The following is a 22,589-nucleotide window of genomic DNA, read 5'->3' as shown; positions in this document are numbered from 1 at the left end:
AGAGTCACCCTTCAGGCAGGGAAAAATTCCCACCACAGGATCTTATAGTAGGCCTCAACCCCGATTTTCTCATTGGGCTTGAAGAAGAAGGGATCCATTTTCTTCCCATCTTTGCCTTTTATTCATCTTCACTCATTTTTCGTCCGATTTTGATCAAATCAAAATAATGTGCAAGAAAAACAATATATGTATAGGAACATGGCTTGAGATGTCACCTGAAACCAAAAACTAGAACCAAAAAAAATTAATAACGCAGAAAATTTCCCTGTCTCACTCTGTACTTCAAAGCAATACAGTCTATTAAATGACCTATGTCTCTATTATACAAATAAATCGTAAACAAGGCATATTCCAGATATATAAAGAATAGCATATAATCTATTTGAATGTTTCAGGAGCATATTGAAAGGATTGACGATAAAATGTAGATTTAAAGGAATCAGGGGCATTTTTTTATAAATATCGGGGTGTACAATATCCCAGTTAACAAACTGGAGGTTAAATAAAAATGTCAACATTGTTTATTAAAAAGTGCTTCAAATTTTGTAAAATAATATTATTTTTAAAGTCCGACATTTATATTTTTTCTTAATCTAATAGTTCAAGGGTGTCCCTCTCAGGCCCCCTAAACCCGTGACAACACTAATAAGTAAAATAAATAATCAATAAAGTTATAAGCTCTTCAACTGAAGACAATCATTGCTTTCAAACATTTTATTTCCCAACGCCATCCAATTTTAAAAGGATTGACAAACATATATTCTGTAGATATTAAACGTCCTCAATTCTTTTTTATTTTCATTAAAAGGCACTCATTTGCTTCGTTAAAGTTCTTCATACAAACTTCAACTCTAGACTTAAATTCTTCTTCAGAAATCCGTCCTAAACTCATAAGAAGACGATTTAGTTTCTTTTGAGCATCACACAGATATTGTAGAACCATTCCTCGATCCCGATTATAGCCTGAATCCATTTTACAAATTCCATTTAAGACCTTCATGAAAAAAAATACTTTAAAATACTTGTTTTAAAAAACTGTAAATCCTAAATTTTAACAAATGATGAGTACGATTCTATAACAAAATATTCTATGGGTCAAGCACTTCGAATATTTTAGGGTTTAAATACATTTTTAGTCCTATATTAAAATTTACGGTTTCATTATAATGTTACAAGCTAGGTTTTAGAGTGGAAATTGAGCGCTGATGATGATTTGTGTTCATTTTCGATAGTTTGACTAACAAAATTAAACAATTATCTTAGAACGGCGATCACTTCTGAACGACTTTTTTTATTATTCTCCATAGACATGGTTTAACACTGTACCAAGACTAAAATCAAGTGGGGGGAAACAATTATTATTCAGTTGACTGGCCTAAGATAATATTTTTTGGTGCCAGGGGCGCTGAGTGTATAATTAACAGAAATGTAAATATTGGATAATTTGTGATGAGCGTAAAAACTATAATGTCATAGAAAAATATGGTCACTTTAAGAGACGGCATATCTGCTGACAGAGATCACTATAAATCAGGTATTTTCAACAAATATAATGCAAAAACATTGGTAATAGATAATTGTATATTCTAATTATTTATCTAAGTAAACATAGCTCTCTACACGGTATTGAAAAATGATCTGATGGAACTATCAGTAGACAGCAGCTTGAATCTTCAACTAACACAAGTAGACCATGGATTGTTCTGGATAGTGGCTGCCAGTCAATATCTATCTCTGTCAAAACGGGCAATCAAACTTATGTTGCCTTTCACTACTACCTATTTTATGTTATTCTGGGTTTTACATTGTGAATGTAAGGAATCAACTGAACGCAACTTTTAATAATACTCAACGTGTCAGCCTCTCACACCTCCCACAAAAACTCGATCTTATTATTTCCTAAGAGGGAAGGCCAATTGTATCAAAGGTGGTAAACAAAATATGTATTTCGATCATTACAAGTGACACTGGTGCAACATATATCTACAGCCAGTTTCTGGTCGCATCCAATACATTTTTTTCAGCCTAAGATGTCACTTATTATGATTCAACTTTATAACTTCCCCGAATGAACTATTTTCTCCTTCAACATCTTAGGTTTTCGCTGATTGTTTCACCTGTTGAGAACTCTTTCTATAGTGATTTTACTTGCCAATACGTTAAAATTAGTAAAATAGAAAGAAATTATTAAGAAGAGCACACCTATTTTGCTCTTACCAACATATACTTTTTTTTCATTTAAGGTCACCACAATTTAACTAATATTAGCATCCCTACTTATGAATTACTCAATAATTAACTATGTAAATAACATCCATTAATTCATTAGGTGAATTCTGCAAAAAATTTGCAGACATAACATGAGGAAGTAACGTCATTTGGAGTACTTCAAAATTTCCATTATTTTGTACCAACTTTATTTGGACAAAAAATTACCACGTGGCCCATTTTTTTTTTTTTTTTTTTTTTTTTTTTTATGAACAGGAATAAATCAGTAACTGGACATAAATGTTTCAGAAACGAACGGATGAATTAGGTAACTGTAAAATTGTAAACGAGTTTAAGCCTGTAATTTTATTATAAGGAGTATGGTTGTGTCATTACTTATTTATTCGGTACAGTCCTGTCTTAAGACCGGTCCCATCAGTCAGTGTATTTTTTCTACATATTTCTACGGTTTAGTAGTTTTATTTAGTTATATAATTTATTCCATTATATAACAGAATATTTTTTTAAAAACGCTGAATGGGATCACTGGGGATCGGTTTTACCTTCTTTAAGGACCAAAAATTGGTACTGGAAGGGACCGGACTGATCCACAGTTATCAGTCTTAACTAAAGACTGACACTACTCTAAAAGGATTTAAGGGGAAAAAATCATACCTCTTCACACAAATCAATTTTTTTTTCTAAATCTTCTTGCTCCGTGGATTCTCCATAAATGGTAATGATGTGTCTTTTAAGCAAAATCATTAGATAATGTGTAGCATGCAAATTGGCAGAATATTTATTCAACAACTTATAGAAGCTTTCTAAATCATTTTTTGTAATATTTTCTTTCATCTCCAAAGTGACCCTAAATATCATAACAACATTTTTTTAAATTAAAAGAATATAAAAACTATGTTTTTACTTGTGTTCGAAAGATAAAATCTCTTCACTGGATTTACTATGGCCAGAAGGACAGACGTAGTTTGAATCCATAATCAATGGATCACTAGGTAAAAGGATTTCTCCACAAAATTCACATAAATGACTCGAGAGATGAGATCCAAGCTCTGTTGCGTCCAAACATCGATCACAGATACAGTCGAAAAACCATTTACAGCGTAGCTTTGAACGTCTTTTCAGTCGCCCCTGGATTGTGAATATTAAAGTAATAAATTATTTTTATAAGTAGGGTATTTGTAGAAAAAAAACTGAAGACTTGAATGCGACTCAATTATGAGTTCTGAGTACAAGTCCCTAGCTCTGATCCAGTCATAGTTACAATTTTAAAACCAAAAATAGTCATGGTAAGCTTGAATAATGTTTCATAGGAGAGCAGTTTAGCTCTAATGACATTGCAATAGATCAAATAAAAGAGCTATGAATAGCCCCTCCCCCCCTATTCATAGCTCCTTGGACATAGGTTGGAATTACACCAATCATGATCCTCAATTTTACGCGGAGTCTATATGTAAGTTACTACATCTATCATGTGTGTAAACGTTAATTTATTAGTAAAAACTTTTGCAAGCTATAATTTTCAAACATCAACAACCATCCCTGCCAAAAAGAGGTTCCAGGATTTCAAACGTTTCTTGGTTAAGGTAGATAAAATTCCACGTTTTTAGTTATCTTGCTTCCAAAATCTAATTAATTTATGATAGGATTTTCACAAATACAAACAAGACACCTTTTAGATCACTGAGCCTCCTCACTTTGTTACCAAGAGTTGTTGAGTTTTGAAGATAATAATATGTAAAGTTCCTATAAATATATTGTCTGTACACCTACAATAAATGATGTAATCCAAATTAACAAGGACTTAAGGACCCCAGACGAGTCCTTAGTGTTATTTTCCATCATACATAAGACTATGCACTTAAGGTTAATTCATATGGTATACTTAGATTTTTTCTAACCAATAATTAAAAATAAAATCTTAGGAAAATAAAAAACACTTTTTAGGCTGCCATTTGCAAAAATACAACCCACAGGCTAAAAAATGCTTAGGATTTACAATTCTAGTCATCAATGAGTGAGGAATAATAAGCAATTATTTCACCCAACTATAAGACGATAAATATAATGAGATAGTTATTCGTTAATGTCATGGATTATCTTGTTTGTTTCTGGAAAGATTCAAGAGATTATTAGTGTTTCATCAGCTGGTAAATATGTCGTATGCCCATTAGTCTAGGATTATGATAAAGATCAAGTTATGAGGTATTAAATTCTACTCCGAGTCGCTGTTGGACTCGGAGTAGAATTGAAGATTAATATGTCTCCGAGTCCAACAGGGGCTTACACTTATAACCCCCCCAACAAATCTTCAGTGGCTTTTACACATTATTGATTACTTTATACACAGAGATTTTCTTTACACGACTGAAATTATAATGAGCAAAGCTTTGAAAATAAAAATAAAACTGCTCAAATGGTTAGTACAAAAAGTATCATACTAATCTAATTTCCTATATTTACAAGTCTATCAATTCATATAAAAATATATATTCTATTCAATTTTGCCAATAAAAATTTTATTTTTAATACAATGGGGTTTTTATTGTATTTCTGTACCTTTCCTCTAATAAGAAACAGAAGGGAAGGGTCTTAAATCCCAGTTTAAGGGCTAGATTGAAATAAAATCAGTGCATTTGACTTTTCCTTTTATAACTCTTCACATTCAAACATTATCAAATTTGCGCTTTAACAATTAAATGTAGACTATGCACCTATGTGCTATCAAACTTTATTATTTCATTAAATGGATTTACATGATTCTATGTCTGTGATGCAAAATATGCATTAAAAAGTATTGAGATATAAAATGAGCCAAATTACATTGACTGAAGCTCAAAGACAAAATCAAACATGCTTACATACTTTTCCGGAGGGGGGATTGATGATATTTATTATTCTCATTCATGTAATTCCAATTAAAAAAGATAAAATATTTAATTATTTGACACAAATTGCATTAAGTAAGTATTGATTGATTAATGATTGATTCATTTAATTATGAAAATACTTTAAAAGTTGGTTTAACCTGCAATTAAAACCATTGTAACTAAAATCATGACAACCACTTAATAAATACATTATAAAGAGAAAAATGTTTAAAAGAAGAGAAGGAATCAATTAGTCAATGATTTAGACTAAATTGATAATTCGAATTAATCAAATACTCGTGTCAAATGGGTTGGAGATTATGTGTACATGCTCAAGTTCTGATGGACACTTCTCTATCCCAAGATCCTTCTCTGATTCTTTAATTATAAAGATGTGTTTTTATATTGTAGCATGAATCATCACCAAAAAAATTTTTTTATTTTTTTTCGGGAGTGTCCTAGGACCAAATATTTCGTTTTTTTTTTTTTTTATTCAGACTCATTCAATGTAATAAACAAAATAGTTTCAGGGGATATAAGGATTTTTCCCTATTCAAAAAAATATTTTTTCCTAATCTGGGACTAAGTGGGTTTAATACAAATTAAATAAAATACATATTTATTCATATTAAAAATGTATTTTTTAGAATGAATACGTATCTAAAGTATGTAAATTTAAAGCCATTTTCTTAGTTTCCTTTTTTTACGCTATCTCTGAAGATATAAAAGAGATGGTTTTTTAATTTGTATATTTCCAAATGTTAGGGAAACTTTAAGGAAGCAGGTGACAAACATATCATTCAATAATAATTATCACCTGGTGCAAGAATAGATTTAAAATTGTATAAGTGCGCTTTCTACATCTACTGACTCCGTTCATTTTTAGAATGGAATTTTTGTAGATAAAAATTATATTATTATGATGTACGCGTTTTACAAAAGTCCCATACCCAATCATTTTTTGTTCAAGGGTGTGTGAATGAGTGAATATAATTTTAGATATATTTTATTTGTTTCACCCCATCTACGCTTTCCTTAATTTAGTCCCTTTAAGGAAGATTAGGTCCAAAAAATGCATATTGAGATTTAATAAAATGTTTTGATCTTATGTTCTACGAGGGTCGTTTGAACAGTACATGTACGGGAGATAGCACTACTGGCGCGCATCAAGGTTATGTTTAGTTAGTAGCATCTTTTGGAAGAACACATACCAACTTTCAGCCAGATCTGTCTATTTCTTTCTGTTTGGCGTTTGTTGGAATCGAGGAATCAGTTGGAAAGATTATGCCAACTGTCCTTAGGATTCACAAGTAATAATCCTGATCGACTATCTGGAAAAGGGTAAAACTATTACAAGTTTTATTTATCGTTATTGGACCGTTTGAAAACCGAGATGTAAGAAAAACGCCCACGATTGGCCCACAAAAAAGTTATTTTCCATCATGACAATGCACCAGCTCACGCCTCAGTGGTTGTAGTCTCTAAATTAATGAAAATAGGGTTCCAACTGGAGATGTCCATAGCACTAGCAATGTTACTTTTCAGTCATTTATTACCACGTCATGTATTTTATTAATGGTTTCTTGAGTAGTAACCTCAACAGGGCGTCCAGAACGTTCAACGTCACTTTGCAATATGACCGATCCAAAAAAATTGAAAATACTTATTAACTATTCTAATCGAAGGTGCAGAGTCCCCATAATGCTCCTCAAGCTTCTTTATAGTCTATTGAGGTGTTTTACTTTCATAAAGTAATGTTTAATCAACACACAAAATTCTTTTTTGTCCATTTTTAGAAAATCACTACACTTGTTCGATTCCAACGAATGCCAAACAGAAAGAAATAGACCGATCTGGCTGAAAGTTAGTGTTTATTCTTCCAAAAGATAGCTATTAAATAAACATAACCTCGATAGGCGCCAGTAGTACCATCTCTCGGACTTTCCGCTAACTTTTCAAACGACCCTTGTACATAGAGTGGACATTTTTGTAAGAAACATTTGTTGCATGCGGTCTATTTTATTTTTTGTTCATTCCTTAATAGATCATCGTAGTGTTTACATCTTCGTCTGAGAAAAGAATTCTCGCCTATCTTTGATGTCAATTGTTACAAAATACATATTAAAATAAATATATATCAATTTATGTATAGTGAAATTTTATTATCTAAATGTATAATTTTTTCTTCTGTATAGGAACTTAATTTATTTTCTCCTCACAAAATCATCTAATAGGCAGCTGTAATTAACAAGGGTCTTAATTTTGTAGTACTGTCTTCTCCTCTTTCCTGACATTAACGTAAGCTCAAGGTATACATGAAAAATAATAAAAAAATTCATTTTTTTTTCTCTCTTAAATATGTTAATTAAGGGAAAACTTTATTATGCTTTCTGAAATATTGTTTAGTATTTTAAAATAATATTTTTTTATGTTTGCTCTATTTTGGATTATATTGACTATTTCATTTCTTCATAAAATGGTGAAATTCAGAACTTTAAGGTCCTTATCCAAGCTCTAAACATTGTTAAATAACGTTCAAACTTTATATTTCTTCATTTTTTTATCATGCAGAATATTTTTGGAATATGTCTACCCAACATTTCGAAATATACCAATTTAAGCGCCAGTCTAAAGGGACATCTATATATCACGTGGTTCTTTTTCACATAACTATACCCTCCCCCCCTCAATATAGACGCACGTGGTTGTTTTCATCAACCCCTCCCAAGAATTTTAATTCATTTTTTGCTACTCACCTAAAAATATTTTCAAGTGGCCATATTTACAAATTTTATAGAATAATAATGATGTTTTTTATAGAAAACATTTTTTTCTACCATGTGCCTATGACGTCATTAATGCAATCTGGCAGGTTATTTAAGACTTTTTTGCTTTTAGTTAACTAGAATAGATGTAGTTTTAGGCTTTACCCTCCAACCTAAGTGACCACGTGGTTTGCGAATGTACCCCTAGTGTGCAATTACCTATTTGTCAAATAATAAATATCATTTCATCTCCAAAGATGTTATTTAATTTTATTACAAAACTTATAATTACTTTTACATAAAGCATGATGTGATAACCTAAAACTAAAATAAGACGTAGTACTTCATTTTTTGGTACTAGGTATTGACAGAATTATTGAATGTGCTTCAGTAAAAGTATAATTTGTCTATGTTGTATTTATGAATGGGTCATGAAATACGAGTATATTCAATATTTTGAGACAAACTACGTAGTTCATCAATCCAATCACCATTTCTAAGAATTTCGACCGAGTAATTTTAAAATATTTTTATATTAGATATAGAGGCTGTCAGGTCATTAACAATTAGAATGATTATTATAGATGGAAAAAGATATGATAATAGAAGAGGAATTGACGTTTTGTAGTTCCAACCTGAAAAGGTGTTGTTATTTTGTTCCATATCTGTTATCATTAGTATTTTACTCTTGAAAATAGAAAATAGAAATATAAAGTAATCCCTAGGTCGTAAAAGACGAAGAGTAACACTAAGGATTTGTTCCTCAGTTATAAGTGTAAGTCTTTGTTGGACTAGGAATAGAATTGAGGATCTACCTCTGAATAACTCCTGTTATATCACTACTAGATAGATACGGAGTAGGGTCTTCATTTATTTCCTTCATCTCATAGCTACTTACATCTAATTTAGTGCAACGTCATGACAGCTAAGCTGTTTTTCTCTCCAACATTCTTCAAATTGTCATAGTGACCACGTTATTTTTTAGTTTCTTTTTCTTAAATACACAGGTGGATAACAAAAAAATATAACAAAAAAAATGCACGCTTGAAATATTTAGAATTTACAATTATATTCATTATATGTCTAAAATGTTAATTTTCAGTTGGTTCATCCAAAGAGTTGTAGATAATATGACATAGAAACGTGTAAATTCTTTGCTTTTTTCTATATCTCATAACTACATGCAGCTAATTTAATGAAGCGTCACTACAGATAACTTGTTCTCCTTCCAAACATCCATCAAATTATTAGAGTGACCACGTTAATATCTGGTTCCTTTTTTAGCATATTTTCAACTATAGCGATTGCCCCCCAAAACCACTGTCTAAAGCTTTTTTAGCATACCGGTAGATGATATTTTTTTAAACTTTGAATTAATGACAATATTCGAAAAATCCTTGGAGAGGCATATTTTTTATATAGGTCTTTTTTTTCTTTTTATTGAATATTTTTCTATAATATAAAGCTATGATATTCCTCATCAATACGTATTATGAATAAGTTATAAGTGTCTAAAGATGAATGTCGTTTTTAAACATTTGTCAGCCTAAAAATGGAAATATATCGAGTTCCGAACAAGATACATAATCAATAAAAAGACAATACAATCATTAAATAGACTTTTTACATAAGTTTTCTTAACCTTAATTATAATTTTGGGATTGTTTTAAGAGAAAAAATGACTTGAAACGATAATAATCCCAAATTACTATAATTCCAGATATTTCAGAATTTAGATGACGGAGAGAAACATTGAGATTAGTTTTGGATTTAGCACTCAAGGATAAATACCTTATAGTATTAATATCCCTTAAAAATAAGTTGAAAAGCTGCATAACAACATGTAGTGTTAAAAAGTATAAGAACTTTTGACTTTTAGTTCTATATAATGCAAAAGAGTTCAGAATTAACTTTAATTTCATAATGTCTTAGCAACTCCAGACAAACCTACTCAATTATTGATTAAAAAAAGAGTTTTCATTGTTATATAACTTGCCTGCTTAGGCCACCAAAATAGAAGACATCAACATTGTGACGTCACGAGTAAAATATCTATAGAGCTTTCATGACTGGTATCATAAATTGCATCATAGTTGAAGGAGACTTTATCTTTGGGAGTTCATAAAATGAATAAATCTTGTTATAACTCCATCAAATGGCCTTAAGATTTTTAAAAAACTTCCCACCTGCATTGAATACTTCTTTATATCAATGATAAACAGTGATATTTAAATATAAACAAAGTTATATCTTCTGAAAATCCCTTAAAAATGAATAGATTTTTACAATTAGTTATATTTATAGATCGATTAGTGTCGAGAAAAGTAGGATAATATGAGAAAAGTATCTTGTTATTTTCATTGGTATAGTTAATTTTCATCTACACTATATGAGATTGTATTAACGATGTAATAACATATTTTAACAGATATTAGGAACCGATAATATAAAAAATAATACAACTGGATATATTTTTGATAGACAGCAAGGTATAAATATATTTATTTGTTGGTCACCTTTTGCCATCCAATAGTTCCCTAATTACTTTTATATTAATTAGGGTAAAACTTGGTTTTTTATGCTCCCAAAATGGCCGACATCAGCAATGCTGACGTCAAATGAAAATACAATATAAATCGATAAATAATATTTGATCTAAAATTTCCATACAAAAAGTTACATACCTGAATGGGTGATATATAATTGATGTTAAGCTCAGTTCCAGCAGCAATATGAACCTTTGATTGTAGAACAAGATGGCGCTGAGGGAAAACCGTATGATCGCAGTTACTTGTGCAGGAATGAGAAACAAAACTGAAGGTCGGAAAAACGGCTTGCCCTCCTCCATTGGAACAAGAAAAAGCGTTCGTCCAAAAGATCCCAGATGCTCGTTCAATCTCTTCCTCTTTGAAATCATCTCTTAGATTACAATCAAGTCTAGATTGAGGGAAAAGGAACCCAAAGTATAAGTAATTCAAAATAACAATAATAGGATTAATTATCCGTCAATACAAAATCAATTTACAAGCATTTTTCTTAAAATTAAGTGTAGGTCACATTTGTATTATTCTACAAATTATGTTTATTAACCCTTCAGAGTGCCTGCAAATTACACTTCAAATAGCCTAAATTTATGGTCACAATTAAATCACGAATAGATAGATTTTTATATCAGGCCCCGAGTATCTTAAATGTGTGTTGCAAAGTGTATTTAAAATAACTAAAATTGATTGTCACAATACAAAAATGAAAAATGGATATATATATATATCTTTTTTTTTTTTTCTTTTTTGAAAGGTCATATCAGCACCCAAAAAAACAGTTTTTAAGTCAAATAAGGCTTTAATCTTTAGTTAAAAGTCTTGTATATCTGAATTTGTTCTACAAATTTGAATATCTGGTTGCCAACTTTTTCCTTCTTAGACAAATTTTCTAGTTTTCAAATCCCCCCGTATAGATCTTGCTCTATTCAAAGGTTTCTCAAAATAATCTTTGAAGTCATGCTAAAAAGTAAATCGATATTTAAAACGAATGACGAAATTTTTGATAATCCGAAAATTGCATGTGATGAAATTGAAAGTTTTTATTCGAAACTGTATGATTGTTTTGATTGTGGAAAATTGTGTAAATGCTCTAGATGTGAAATTCACAATATAGAATTAGGTCATGACTATATAAGGAAATTCATAGCTCTCTCAATGTGTCTGTAGAAGACAACAATGTCATTGAATGTCAAATGGGTGTTGAACAAATAAAAACAGCTATTACCAATAACGCTAAGTTTTATAAGGTACCTGGCTCCTCTGGATTTACTTTTGAATTCTATAAAAAATATTCAAACCAATTTTCACCAATTCCTCTTTCTATAAATGAAGAAGTTACGTCAACTAGATATTTTCCTAGTTATGCATCTGAAATATATATTGTTTTAACTCCCAACCCCGAGAAAGATCCTAGATATTTAGATAACCTCTGTCCTTTAAAAATGTAAAATACAATATATAAAATCTTCTCCTACGTTCTTGCTAATAGGTTAAATATAGTTTTAAAAATGCTTGTTTTACAACGAAAGAGGTGTGAACTAGGGAGACCTTTCTTACTTCTTCAACTTTTATATAAAATACTTATGTTATACATATGACTTGACTTTAATTTTTACTGGTACTCCACTTCAAACTTTAAATTTTTTTCTAAAAGAGACGAAAATGTTGAAAACATACTCTCTATGCTCTAGCCTTGAAATTAATGCAAAAAAAAAAACCAGAAGTTCTATGTACATACAAAGGACTTTTTCATTAAGAATGGCCCCTTTGTAAGACCACTTAAAAAAAATACTGCTATGTCCATGGATAGGTGAAAACGACATTGAAATTAATCATTTCTAACATCATTTCTAGACTGATGAATGCTGTAAAGTTTTTTAATTCATTTACTTTAAATATGCGGGATATGGCAATAGCATGGAATACCTATACTGTACCAAAAGTTGTACATATTTTGCGTGTTAATCTTTTTCAAGCTGATATTTTAATAAAAAATTGTGATGTTGAAAGCAATTTTTTTCATAAAAGTAAAAAAATCAATTTCTCTACAAAAAGACTACACAACTCCAAAAAATTTTGTGGCCTATCAGTTGAGTGTCCAAAATTATAAAAACACTCTCCACTTACTTTTCAAGACTAGAGTGTTTTTTGAAAAGGCTTAAAAGAAATCGTCGAGTGTTATGAACTATCTTCGGAATGGGAGATGCTGATGAAGGAATTATTTATATCTAATAGAAGCAAGAACCCATGATATTTGTATTATTGTTGATGCTGCATCTTTTATAAACAAATAACTTTATGACACTATTATTCTATATTTCCCAAGAAAATTTCAGTCCAACGACCAATTGTGCCATTCAAATTAAGGTTAGCAAAGATTTCAGTATCATTGTTAAGAAAGCAAACTCAATCCATACAATGAACCCTTCCATTGAATATATAGAACGAAGAAAAATCAAAATAAACAATAATGTTTAAATATTTTAGTACTAAACTTCTAACTTAGACAGAAAAATGACTGATTAATCGTAATTTATCCAGTACCCTGGAAGTTGGAAGTAATTTTATCAAGACAAACGTGGAGAATGCTCTTTTTGCTGTATAATGGAGACTACCAATAATTTTTTGTGGGAATGCCTTCTTTTATATGTTATATAGAGAGAGGTTCTTTCGGTTTTAGATAACTCTTTCGGGTGCAACCTCGAAAGTGATAACTTTTTGACCTATTTTAGCAGGATAGACCGTCAAAAAATAAATGTTATCATTACAAAAGCACAGCTTTCCCACATAGTTGTTATTAATACAAGTAGATAATGTATCTGTTTATTATTCTATTTGCATGTTTCAATTTGTATGTTTCTTTAATATTGTTTTTTGTTTTGTTTTGTTTAAAATCTGAAAATATATGAATGCCAAGTAATGTCCAAGACAAAAAATATTCATTGATGTCTATATTTAACAACTTTGAGAAAGTCAAAAAAAATTATCAGGCTGTTTTTGAGGAAATTGATATTTCTTGTCCAATTTTACATAATTTGAGGAATGTTTACATATTTTAAAAGTATGGAGCTGCATTATCAATAAATATTCTTTAAAGTTGAATAATACATATTTAGAAATACAAATTTTATTAAGGCTTTTTGTTTTGTATTTTCAACGTGAAATTAACTATTTATTTATAAAGTGATTTTGTAATAAAATACAATGAAGTCAAATGAACTTTTTCAAAAATAAGTTTTGTTGAACAGCGAATAATCTGTTTATCTAACCAATATTAGTAATGTTCTCCCACGAAAATTGTTCCAGTGTATTCAAAAAAGGATAATAAGTATATAGACTCTGTTACGCTTATAGCGCGATGTGATTTGAAAACTCCCTTTTTATAAAAGCACAATTCTCGAAAAATTTGTCTAATATAGAATTAAAACTTATTTATGTATAAAATAATGTCACTTTTATTTACTTTTTGTTCGGAATTGGATATTTAGGTAATATTTTTTTTTATCTTTCGATATATCGTTTTGATCTTAACATATTGTGTGGTTTTTATTCTTAATGTTCTGTTAGTTGTTGAATTTGCATTTATATATAGGGTTGATCTTATCCAGTGATACAAAATATATCATTTTCAATTTTTCAAGAGTAAAATTTAAAGAAGAGCTTTTGTGAGAATATTTATTTTACAAAATCATCTGAAAATACTGCTCGACACAACTTTTATTCTCTATGTGAGCTCTCAGATCTAATTATTGCCTCAATAAAAGGCCTAAACCCATGCAGACCTAAACTATGTAGTAAGAATTGAGCTTGGCTTGATGGAAGCCTCTAAAAACTGGACACTCCTGTGAGAAGTAAACACACCTTGAGGTCTCAAAAGTTAGTAAAATTGTCATTCAGGAAGGGCTGGTTCTTAGCAATGCGATGACATGGAGCTCCGTTTTGAGTGAAATCAAAGTTGTCGCCAAAATTTTCACTAGCCCAAGGTAGAACTTTCTTATCCAAAAGTTCAATTTAAGCATCTGGATTGAGCCGCTCCTTCCTCTACACAAAAATGGGAGGGAAGACTTTGCCTGTGCTAGCCACTGGATTTTTTGTTCTGAAGACATGTATCACTGAAGCTGAGACATTGTCTGGATTTTCAGTTGTGATCTAGCGGCTGTTCTGCTTATTCACAGTGACATCCAAGGTGATTTTTTTTACATCAGAACAAAAAACCCAAACTATACCCGAATTGTTTGGTGGTCTAAAGAAAATATAGAATCTTCTTTGCTCTTTCCAATCATTTCAGCTTGTTCTGTTGAGAGGTTGGATTTCTTGTTGTCCTCCTTCGTGATATTGCAACAATACCTTTCAGAATTGAAAATAATAAAATTTGTACCACTGAATATATAGTTTTTTTCTTCCTTTGGAACTGGAGTTGTATTGTTTAAAAAATGTAAAAAAAAGTACAAAAATATCTCAGGATAGGTTGTTTTAGAAGTACCTGTTGTAATGTGTATTACTATAAAACGCATGAAAAGGTTTCTTCTCTTTGATGAAAGATTGAATTAAGCCCCTAAATTTCAATAAATACCCCCAAAAATATATTACTACGTAATGAATTCAAACCAGAGAAAAAGTAGGTATTAAAATCAGAAAAAATAGTAAAAACGAAAATAAATAAACAGGGCAACGAATCGAATAGAAGAATTTCTAATCGCTTCTATGTTAGTAATTACCATTAGACATGATGGATTATGAATGCTAGAAAATACTCATGGATTGAAGAATAATCATAATATGAGGGAAGAACATCATTATTTCATTATTCCAACAGAAAACAAACAATAAACATTTATACTAATAAATATTATATATTTTGATTAACAAAATTCAAAAGGAACATCCATTATAACCAAAAATAAACACTAACGACGTATAAATCTTATTTGTTTATATACAATTCCTTGACCCAAAATGTTCTGAGGCAAAATTACTTAGTGCTGTTGTTTTACACTCACCGGGATCCCAGCTATTTTTGATATCTCTAACAATACCCTCCCATTTAAGAATTGTTTCCAACACCCTTAGTCATATGCAAGGAAGACACTCTCAAAAATTGTTCATATGTACCTTAAAAAATCTGTGATGTATTTTTTGTATCCATTCCAAATATCATCATCTTTTCTTCGCTCTTCATTATGGTCCATTAAATATTGAAACCTTTCAAATTCGTCAGGATTTGTGTCTCTAAGTAAAAGAAGTCTCAAAGGAGCAATGGCGCAAACATAGTCCACCAGTTTGGATGGATTTTCTAATACCTCCTTCATAAATTGAGAAATTTTAAAGTAAAATATCACTGAAATTTTTTAGTTCTTACCTTATTTTTGGAGGTTTGAAGGATTTCACATTCTCTCAATGAGTGTAGTAGATGTTTGCCTTGACATTTTGAGTTTTCATCACATATAGGCCATTTACAAGACTTACAATTACCCTTTGGATCAATTTTGAGACACTCAATACAAACTATGGATGAATTCTTCGGTCCGAAAGCTTGAGTTGTATCGTATAAAATGAGTTCTGTTTTGATAGATGTTTTTTTTATTGTAAAATGTAAACTTTATCATGATAAATAAATGGGTTTTGCATTATTCTATCGACTTCAGAATAGTTAACAAAGATACAAGGTAGGGTAGCAAAACGTGGACTCGACAGACGTACTTACAAATACATTAATAATTTTATATTTTCAATAATTGGCAACGAAATAATGTTAATAAATCATGTAGAGAAGGTTTTTGTATAACTTTTTTCACTCAATATGGCCACCTCCATTATCAATCATAGGCTTTGCACGTCGCCTGAAGGGCATAAAGGAGTTGAAGACAAACTCCTCTGACAAGTTGTCCCATGCAACCACTATAGATGACTCCAGACAGTCCACATTTGGGTGTGAGGTGCTGTTGGTTTCCCTCATCAAAGTGTCCCATACGAAAAAGTCCAGTGGGTTCAAATCTGGTGAGAAAGGGGGCATATCTCTTTGGACCAGAATCAACCCAAAGTAATCTGCATTGAGCTTTTGGCGCTTAGCGGGGTGAGAGGAGGCACCATCCTGAGTCCACGCATAGTTACCCTCCGGGTAGTTGGTCTTCAGCTATGGCAGGATGGTGTACAAAAGCAATTAATAGTAGGCCTACTTTTAGATTTTCATTCCAGTCTTGAAAAAGAACGGAGGTATATTCTTTCCATCAGAGGCCACAACGCTGAAGAATATTGTTTGGGCCGGATATTTAGTGTGGTAAACCCCTTGTACCTCTTCTTTTGTTTACGAATGTCAGCAGTCGTTCCGGCTGTCGAGGAATTGATCAACTGTAAAAATGTTCCAATCCTTGATCCAAGTGAGTATTTTCTTACACCTCTTGAGTCTCCTGGCTTTCATTCCCTCTATCAGAAGATGGTGTGGGATCCTTGTGTAAGAAACTAATACCAAGTTGTGCTTTATATCCCTCCTGTTGGTTCTAGGAGCTACAGAGAAGGTGTTGGCGAGGCGAGTCATCCACTTAGTTGGATCCTCTTGGTATTGTTCTCCAAACTTAACAAGAACTTTATATCCCTCTTCAAATTATCATCCACTTCCTGACATCCTGGATAACATTGTCCGTAATTTTCATCCCATAAACTCAAGCATGTAGGAGATCTAAGATGTGCTGCCTTTTTGCTTATTGATCGCTTATAATGATGAAATGACTAAATGATTAGTATAGTTTGTGTATGTAAAAAGAACGGCTGGAACAGAATAAACCTTTTCATATTAATGAGAAAATAAACATTACTTAACAGTCCGCACTTTTGCTGCCCTACCCTGTACATTGAAGGAAAAGTTCAAAAATAGATTTAGATTCATGAAGTATTACTTTTAATCAAACTTGGACGCCATATCATTAATACGCTAAATCGTAGAATTGGGGGAAAATCCTAATATTGCAAATCCGATTCGAGTATCAAGTATTTGTTTAGAAGTCAGTTTCCTTGAATATTTTTGAATTTGTAAGTACCTACAACGAGTCCATAAATCTGACTCGTATAGAGTTGTTTTTTGAATCATATATGAAAAATACTTTAGGGCAGTGATTCCCAACCGAAGCTTTGCGATATTACCAACTAATATGTTTTATAATAAAAAAAGATGATCAAGTATTTTTTTTCCTAAGAAAAAAGTCATCAAAAATTATAGTGTAATTGATTTTTTTTATCAATCAATATATTCTACCAAACTAGATGTTCCCTAGAAAGTTTAAATACAACGAGGGACTCCACAGTAATGAAAAGGTTGGTAATCACTACTTCAGAAAGTTAGGGTGGCATGGGCCCTGTGTAATATGAAACCTACCTATACACTTTACTATTCATTCTATAGATACTTTGTTTTGACATTTGAGAGTAAATGACATTATTTTTCAGCCATACAAAGATAAAATTATAAACATACTCGTAGCAGGTAGTCAATTAAAATCTGAACAATTACTAATTCAATAATTAATTAAGGATTGAAATTAATTCAGATTTGATATAATAAAGCATAATCAATTAGTTACAAATCAAAATAAATCTGAGCTCTCCAGCTTACTTACAAGTCGAGAAAATGCCACTGAAAGTGATTAACAAATTTCTTTTGACGCACTGTATGCAGTTAAGCGTGCCCAGGACCACTGTCTACGCCGTCAACAAGTCCGAAATGTTGGAAAGGAAGAATGTCGCTATCAAAAAGGCGAAACTAGACCAAGAGGAATTAAATAAAACAGCCAGGGGCAATCCTCTCAAGTCCAAGAGGGTCAATTTAAGAGATATAAGGGTTTCACAGCATATTGTCACGAGAGCTATCAAAATGCGGGAAGAAAAAGTCTTGCGAGGGTGGAGATGTCACTTTTGACATCAGCAATAAAAGAACTCCATCTCCACTACAACAAGACTCCTTTGAATGAGTCTTTTGATCTCTTTTTTGACATTTTTGGCCACCATACAGCCCTGATGACAACTCTCTCAACTACACCTTTTGGGTGCATATTGAGGGGAGGAGCTCAAATGGCCGTCCCCCGAACACTGAGGCCCTCAAAGTTACATTCAGCCAACAGGGGACGCTAAGAGAAATACATCTGGAGCATTTTTCAGGCCTTCCGCCACCACCTGGAAGCTATCATTGCCTCTAATTACGGCTACATTTATAATTCAGAGAGCTCAGACACACATATATATATGCATAATTCTATAAGTATTAAGTTTGTTGAAATTATATGGTTAATTAATAAATGATATCTTTTTGAAGTTTAATTTTCAAAGTGTTCAGATTTTAAGTAACCACTCGGTAGAATATAATGTAGAGAATTATGTGGTAATAAGCAATAGTTTCTAGAAGAATAGTTTTTTTTAGTATTATAAAAAATTTATCAAATGGCTCTATAGGGTAATATGGGACACACTATTTCGAGTAATTTTGGCCGTGGCTTTTTTGTTATTTTCATGAGGCTTCAATTTGTAGGGGTGCATCCAGAGCAGGTAAAGCTTTCAATTTTTGCATGGATTTGTTAAACTTTCCAAAGGAAGAGATGTTGTCAATATTAAGCCTAACAAACACTTGCTCTCCACATTATAACTGCTGTCTAAGTAATTTTATAAATACAAAGTGATGCTTTATGAATAATCTTATTTCTTTGCTTTCGGCAAATTGTCGTAAGTAAACCCCATTTATCAAGATAAAGTCAATACGTTCCTAAGGGCTCAATGTCCCTTGTAGCAACCATCACTCGGCCAACATTTTTTCGTTGAGATATTTTAAATGGAAAGCATAGCTATGAAAAAATTGTCTATTATTGATGTATTTTTGTAAAAATAATATTTTAAATTTGGTAACGGAACGTAACAACAATTTTGAACAAAAATCAAGAGAAAAAAATTGTACATAAACAAATTTTCATCATATTCTGCTCAATTTAGGTTGGATATTCAAATTAGTTGAATGAATTAAGTTACCCAAGAATATTAATTATAGTTAAACACTTTTTTTGATTAATGAGACTTCATTTCTACTTCATCATATAATCTTTAAAATGAAGTATATCTATTTATCATTATTTCATCGTAATGATAATTAGTTGCTGTTTTAAGTGAAATTTGCATCAACACCAAAATGAGTTAATTTGAAATCCGTAAACCCTCTGTTAATGAACATCCTTTTTTTGACGTAGTTAATGAACTTTGGTTAAACGTTTACTCGAATATTTAGGGAATTAAGTTTATTGATACACAGTTGACATATATTCAAAATGACGCTTATTAATCTTAGCAAAATTTAATTTGGGCATCAACAGGTTTTTTTTTTTTTTTTTTTAGACTATTACAATTGAAATATTATAAGTTCCTTTTCGATTAAAACTCAAATAAAATATTAATTACTTTTGACGAAATTTTGTTAATAAAAATGTAGTCATGAACTTTGATGAGATTGGGTGTGGTATATGGGATAACAGATGATATTACGCTATTAGAAACTTGAATACCTTAGATTGAAAAAGGGAAATTGAAAAATCAAAAGAACGGCTAAAAAGTGAACAAATTACTTAAATTCTACAAACCTTGATTAACAATTAAAAATAGTCTCAAGAAAATAAATTTTTACAACAACAAAAGCTGATTTCATTCTGAAAGATATTTCAGGAGCATATTAATGCTGTTTCTAGCATTAAAATCTATGTTAAACACATTTAAAACAGTTTCATCGAGTTTGGGCTGCAAAAAAATCTCAGTTCACTAACAAAGGCTTAACCGCAATACTAGCCTACAAAATTTCTACCATTTTATCCTTTTGATTCAAATGGTGTATTTCTGATTATTTATACACGGAAACATAAGAAAATGAACTTTAAACCCCAAAATTTATATTTTAGAGTGTTTTTTTAGATATCCTTTTCTTTTTTTTCAACATCTAAATAACTTATTTTTTGTCTCCAAAGATCTAAATAAAAGAAAAATGCATAAAATATAGTTAGTAGGTACATGTTTCCAGATTCAAAAATGTAATTATTATTTCTGTATTGGAGAAAATGCCTTGTAGGTAGTTTTGTGTCGGTCCGTACTTAGGACTGAAGACTGTCATTTCAGTCTCTTTTCGGTGCAGTTTAGTCCTGTATATCAGTCCTAAAACTTTTAAAATTCGGCTCTTGATGATATGACTCAAATTTATTCACAATTTTTTTTAATCCGTTCCAGTTCCGAAGGACTGGACCTAAGACCGGACACGACCGAATAAATAAGGTCGGACATAACTGAGAAAATCTAGTCAATTTCTCATTTTTAGTCAAAATAACTAGTTATATCCAAATAAATAAGAATGTAGCTAAATATCCAAATAAATATCGAGTAAAGCCAAGTGTTTTCCAGTAGATAATATATTTTGGTAATGAAAAGAAAAGTGGATGCACTTAATATTTATAGAAGAACTTAACAGACGTAGTTCTCTTTTTTTAAGGGGGGAACTTAGAGAGTGTGTAATCAGGGATATTACAATGGAACGATTGCACTAATACATATTTTCTGTCTAAAATTGCAAATAAAGGTCGAAAATGTAAAAAAAAATGCAATTAAATCTTATTTACATAATTTGGACATCACTTAATTAATAATGACAATTATAATTTGTCGAAAAGTGAAGAAATACGACTTTATAATAAATAATAATGTTTTGTATATTTATTAATGTATTAGCATAATATAAAAATTTTATCTCTGTAGACCACAAAACATAAGGTAAGTGGTTTAAACACACACTTTAATGTCTATGGAGGTAAAGGAAATCAGAAACACATCATCTCAATCCAAGAGAAAAAAAATTTTGACTCTAGTTATTCGTTGAAGAATACAAATATAATCCCAAATCAATTTTGATAATCATTATTCTTGCTTTTTTTTTTTGTGTTGAGGGGGGGTTAAAAATAGAGTCTTAAATTACCTCCTCCGGTCTATGAAGTTTGAAATGAGGATCCCCACAATAATAAACGAGATCACAATAAGAACATTTATTTTTTGATGGAGTTCCGCACAAAAAACAAAGCTGATCCTCATTGGCATCCGGTTTTTCCAGGATTTCTAGACGCATAGTGCTGCCTAATTAGTAATCTACTCCCCATAGATAAACTAAACGTGTTTATAACATGAGGTACTTGCACTGAGTAGTGTGTGGAGGGTGAAGGAAAGCTTGGGCTGCAAACTATGTTTTTAAACATACACACACGAGGATTTAAGTAAGCAGAGTATGAGTGAAATGGGTAAAAAGGGATGGAGCAAATGTACTAGGTGCGTACATAAAAATTTTCAATTTAATAACCTATCTTTTTTTTTATTACTGACCTTATTCATTTAGCGAAATTACCTACAAAATATATCTATATAAATAAGAAATTCTAGTTTAAAATGAAGTCTCTAAACAAAAGTCAAACATTTTGAAATAGCCTACTGTTATTTATCAATTAATTCTCAGCAAAATGTTCCATCTACAAAAAATGTACAGTAAATGAATAAACAAACAAAGGCAAAAAATAGCTAAAAAATTTATAGAAAAGAATAAGCAGTAGTTTCATAGCATTTAAAATTACAGGATAAATGTACGACAATAATTATTTTGTAGATCCGGAATAGCTTTTAAATTTCTTATAACTGTGTATTAGTTAGGTGCAAGAATTTTAAGATTTTATTCGAAAAGGAGGGTAGGATTGTAACGTAGAATGCAGAATGTTGGAGAGCCGCTTTGATCAGAATAGCTCTGATTTGTTCGACTCTGATAGTCTCCACTACACCCAACTTCTCTGCAATCATGGTTTTGCAGGTTGTTAAGGCAAACTCAATAGTTTTTACTTTATTAAGAGGACTTTGAATTTATATTATTTTAATTCAACTCGTGTTTTGTCAACTCGAACAATTATCGACTTTGTTTGACTCCACCCGACTCAAATGGTGAGTGAATTTTCAAATTAAAAAACAAACGTATTTTAAGAAAATTTAATTAGAGTCAATAATCCTAGTTTTGCTGCGCTCTCCTTAGGTGACTTTCTAATCAATCCAAATTTAACCAATTTAATTCAAATTATATTGTATTGATATTTCTCAAGGTGTAATAAGACATTTTTAACTACTTAAAAAGAAAAATAGATCGTCTT

General features: G+C 31.0%; 1 protein-coding gene across 1 annotated transcript; it reads right to left on the bottom strand.

The window, feature by feature from the left end:
• Window positions 1-349: 349 nt before the first annotated feature.
• On the bottom strand, window positions 350-21,615 carry LOC121114287 (SET and MYND domain-containing protein DDB_G0273589). Its single transcript, XM_071886948.1, has 8 exons — window positions 21,386-21,615; window positions 19,153-19,229; window positions 15,764-15,965; window positions 15,517-15,707; window positions 10,546-10,798; window positions 3,134-3,357; window positions 2,884-3,076; window positions 350-994 (listed from the first exon to the last, which is right to left on the bottom strand). Exons 1-8 carry the CDS (start codon window positions 21,530-21,532, stop codon window positions 782-784), a joined length of 1,500 nt encoding a protein of 499 aa, XP_071743049.1. The 5' UTR covers window positions 21,533-21,615; the 3' UTR covers window positions 350-781.
• Window positions 21,616-22,589: the final 974 nt, after the last annotated feature.

This window comes from Lepeophtheirus salmonis, chromosome 3, assembly GCF_016086655.4.
Source record: "Lepeophtheirus salmonis chromosome 3, UVic_Lsal_1.4, whole genome shotgun sequence".
NCBI classification, from domain to species: Eukaryota; Metazoa; Arthropoda; class Copepoda; order Siphonostomatoida; family Caligidae; genus Lepeophtheirus; species Lepeophtheirus salmonis.
Note: the sequence above shows the minus strand (reverse complement) of the source record. Positions and strands in the feature narration are given on the sequence as shown.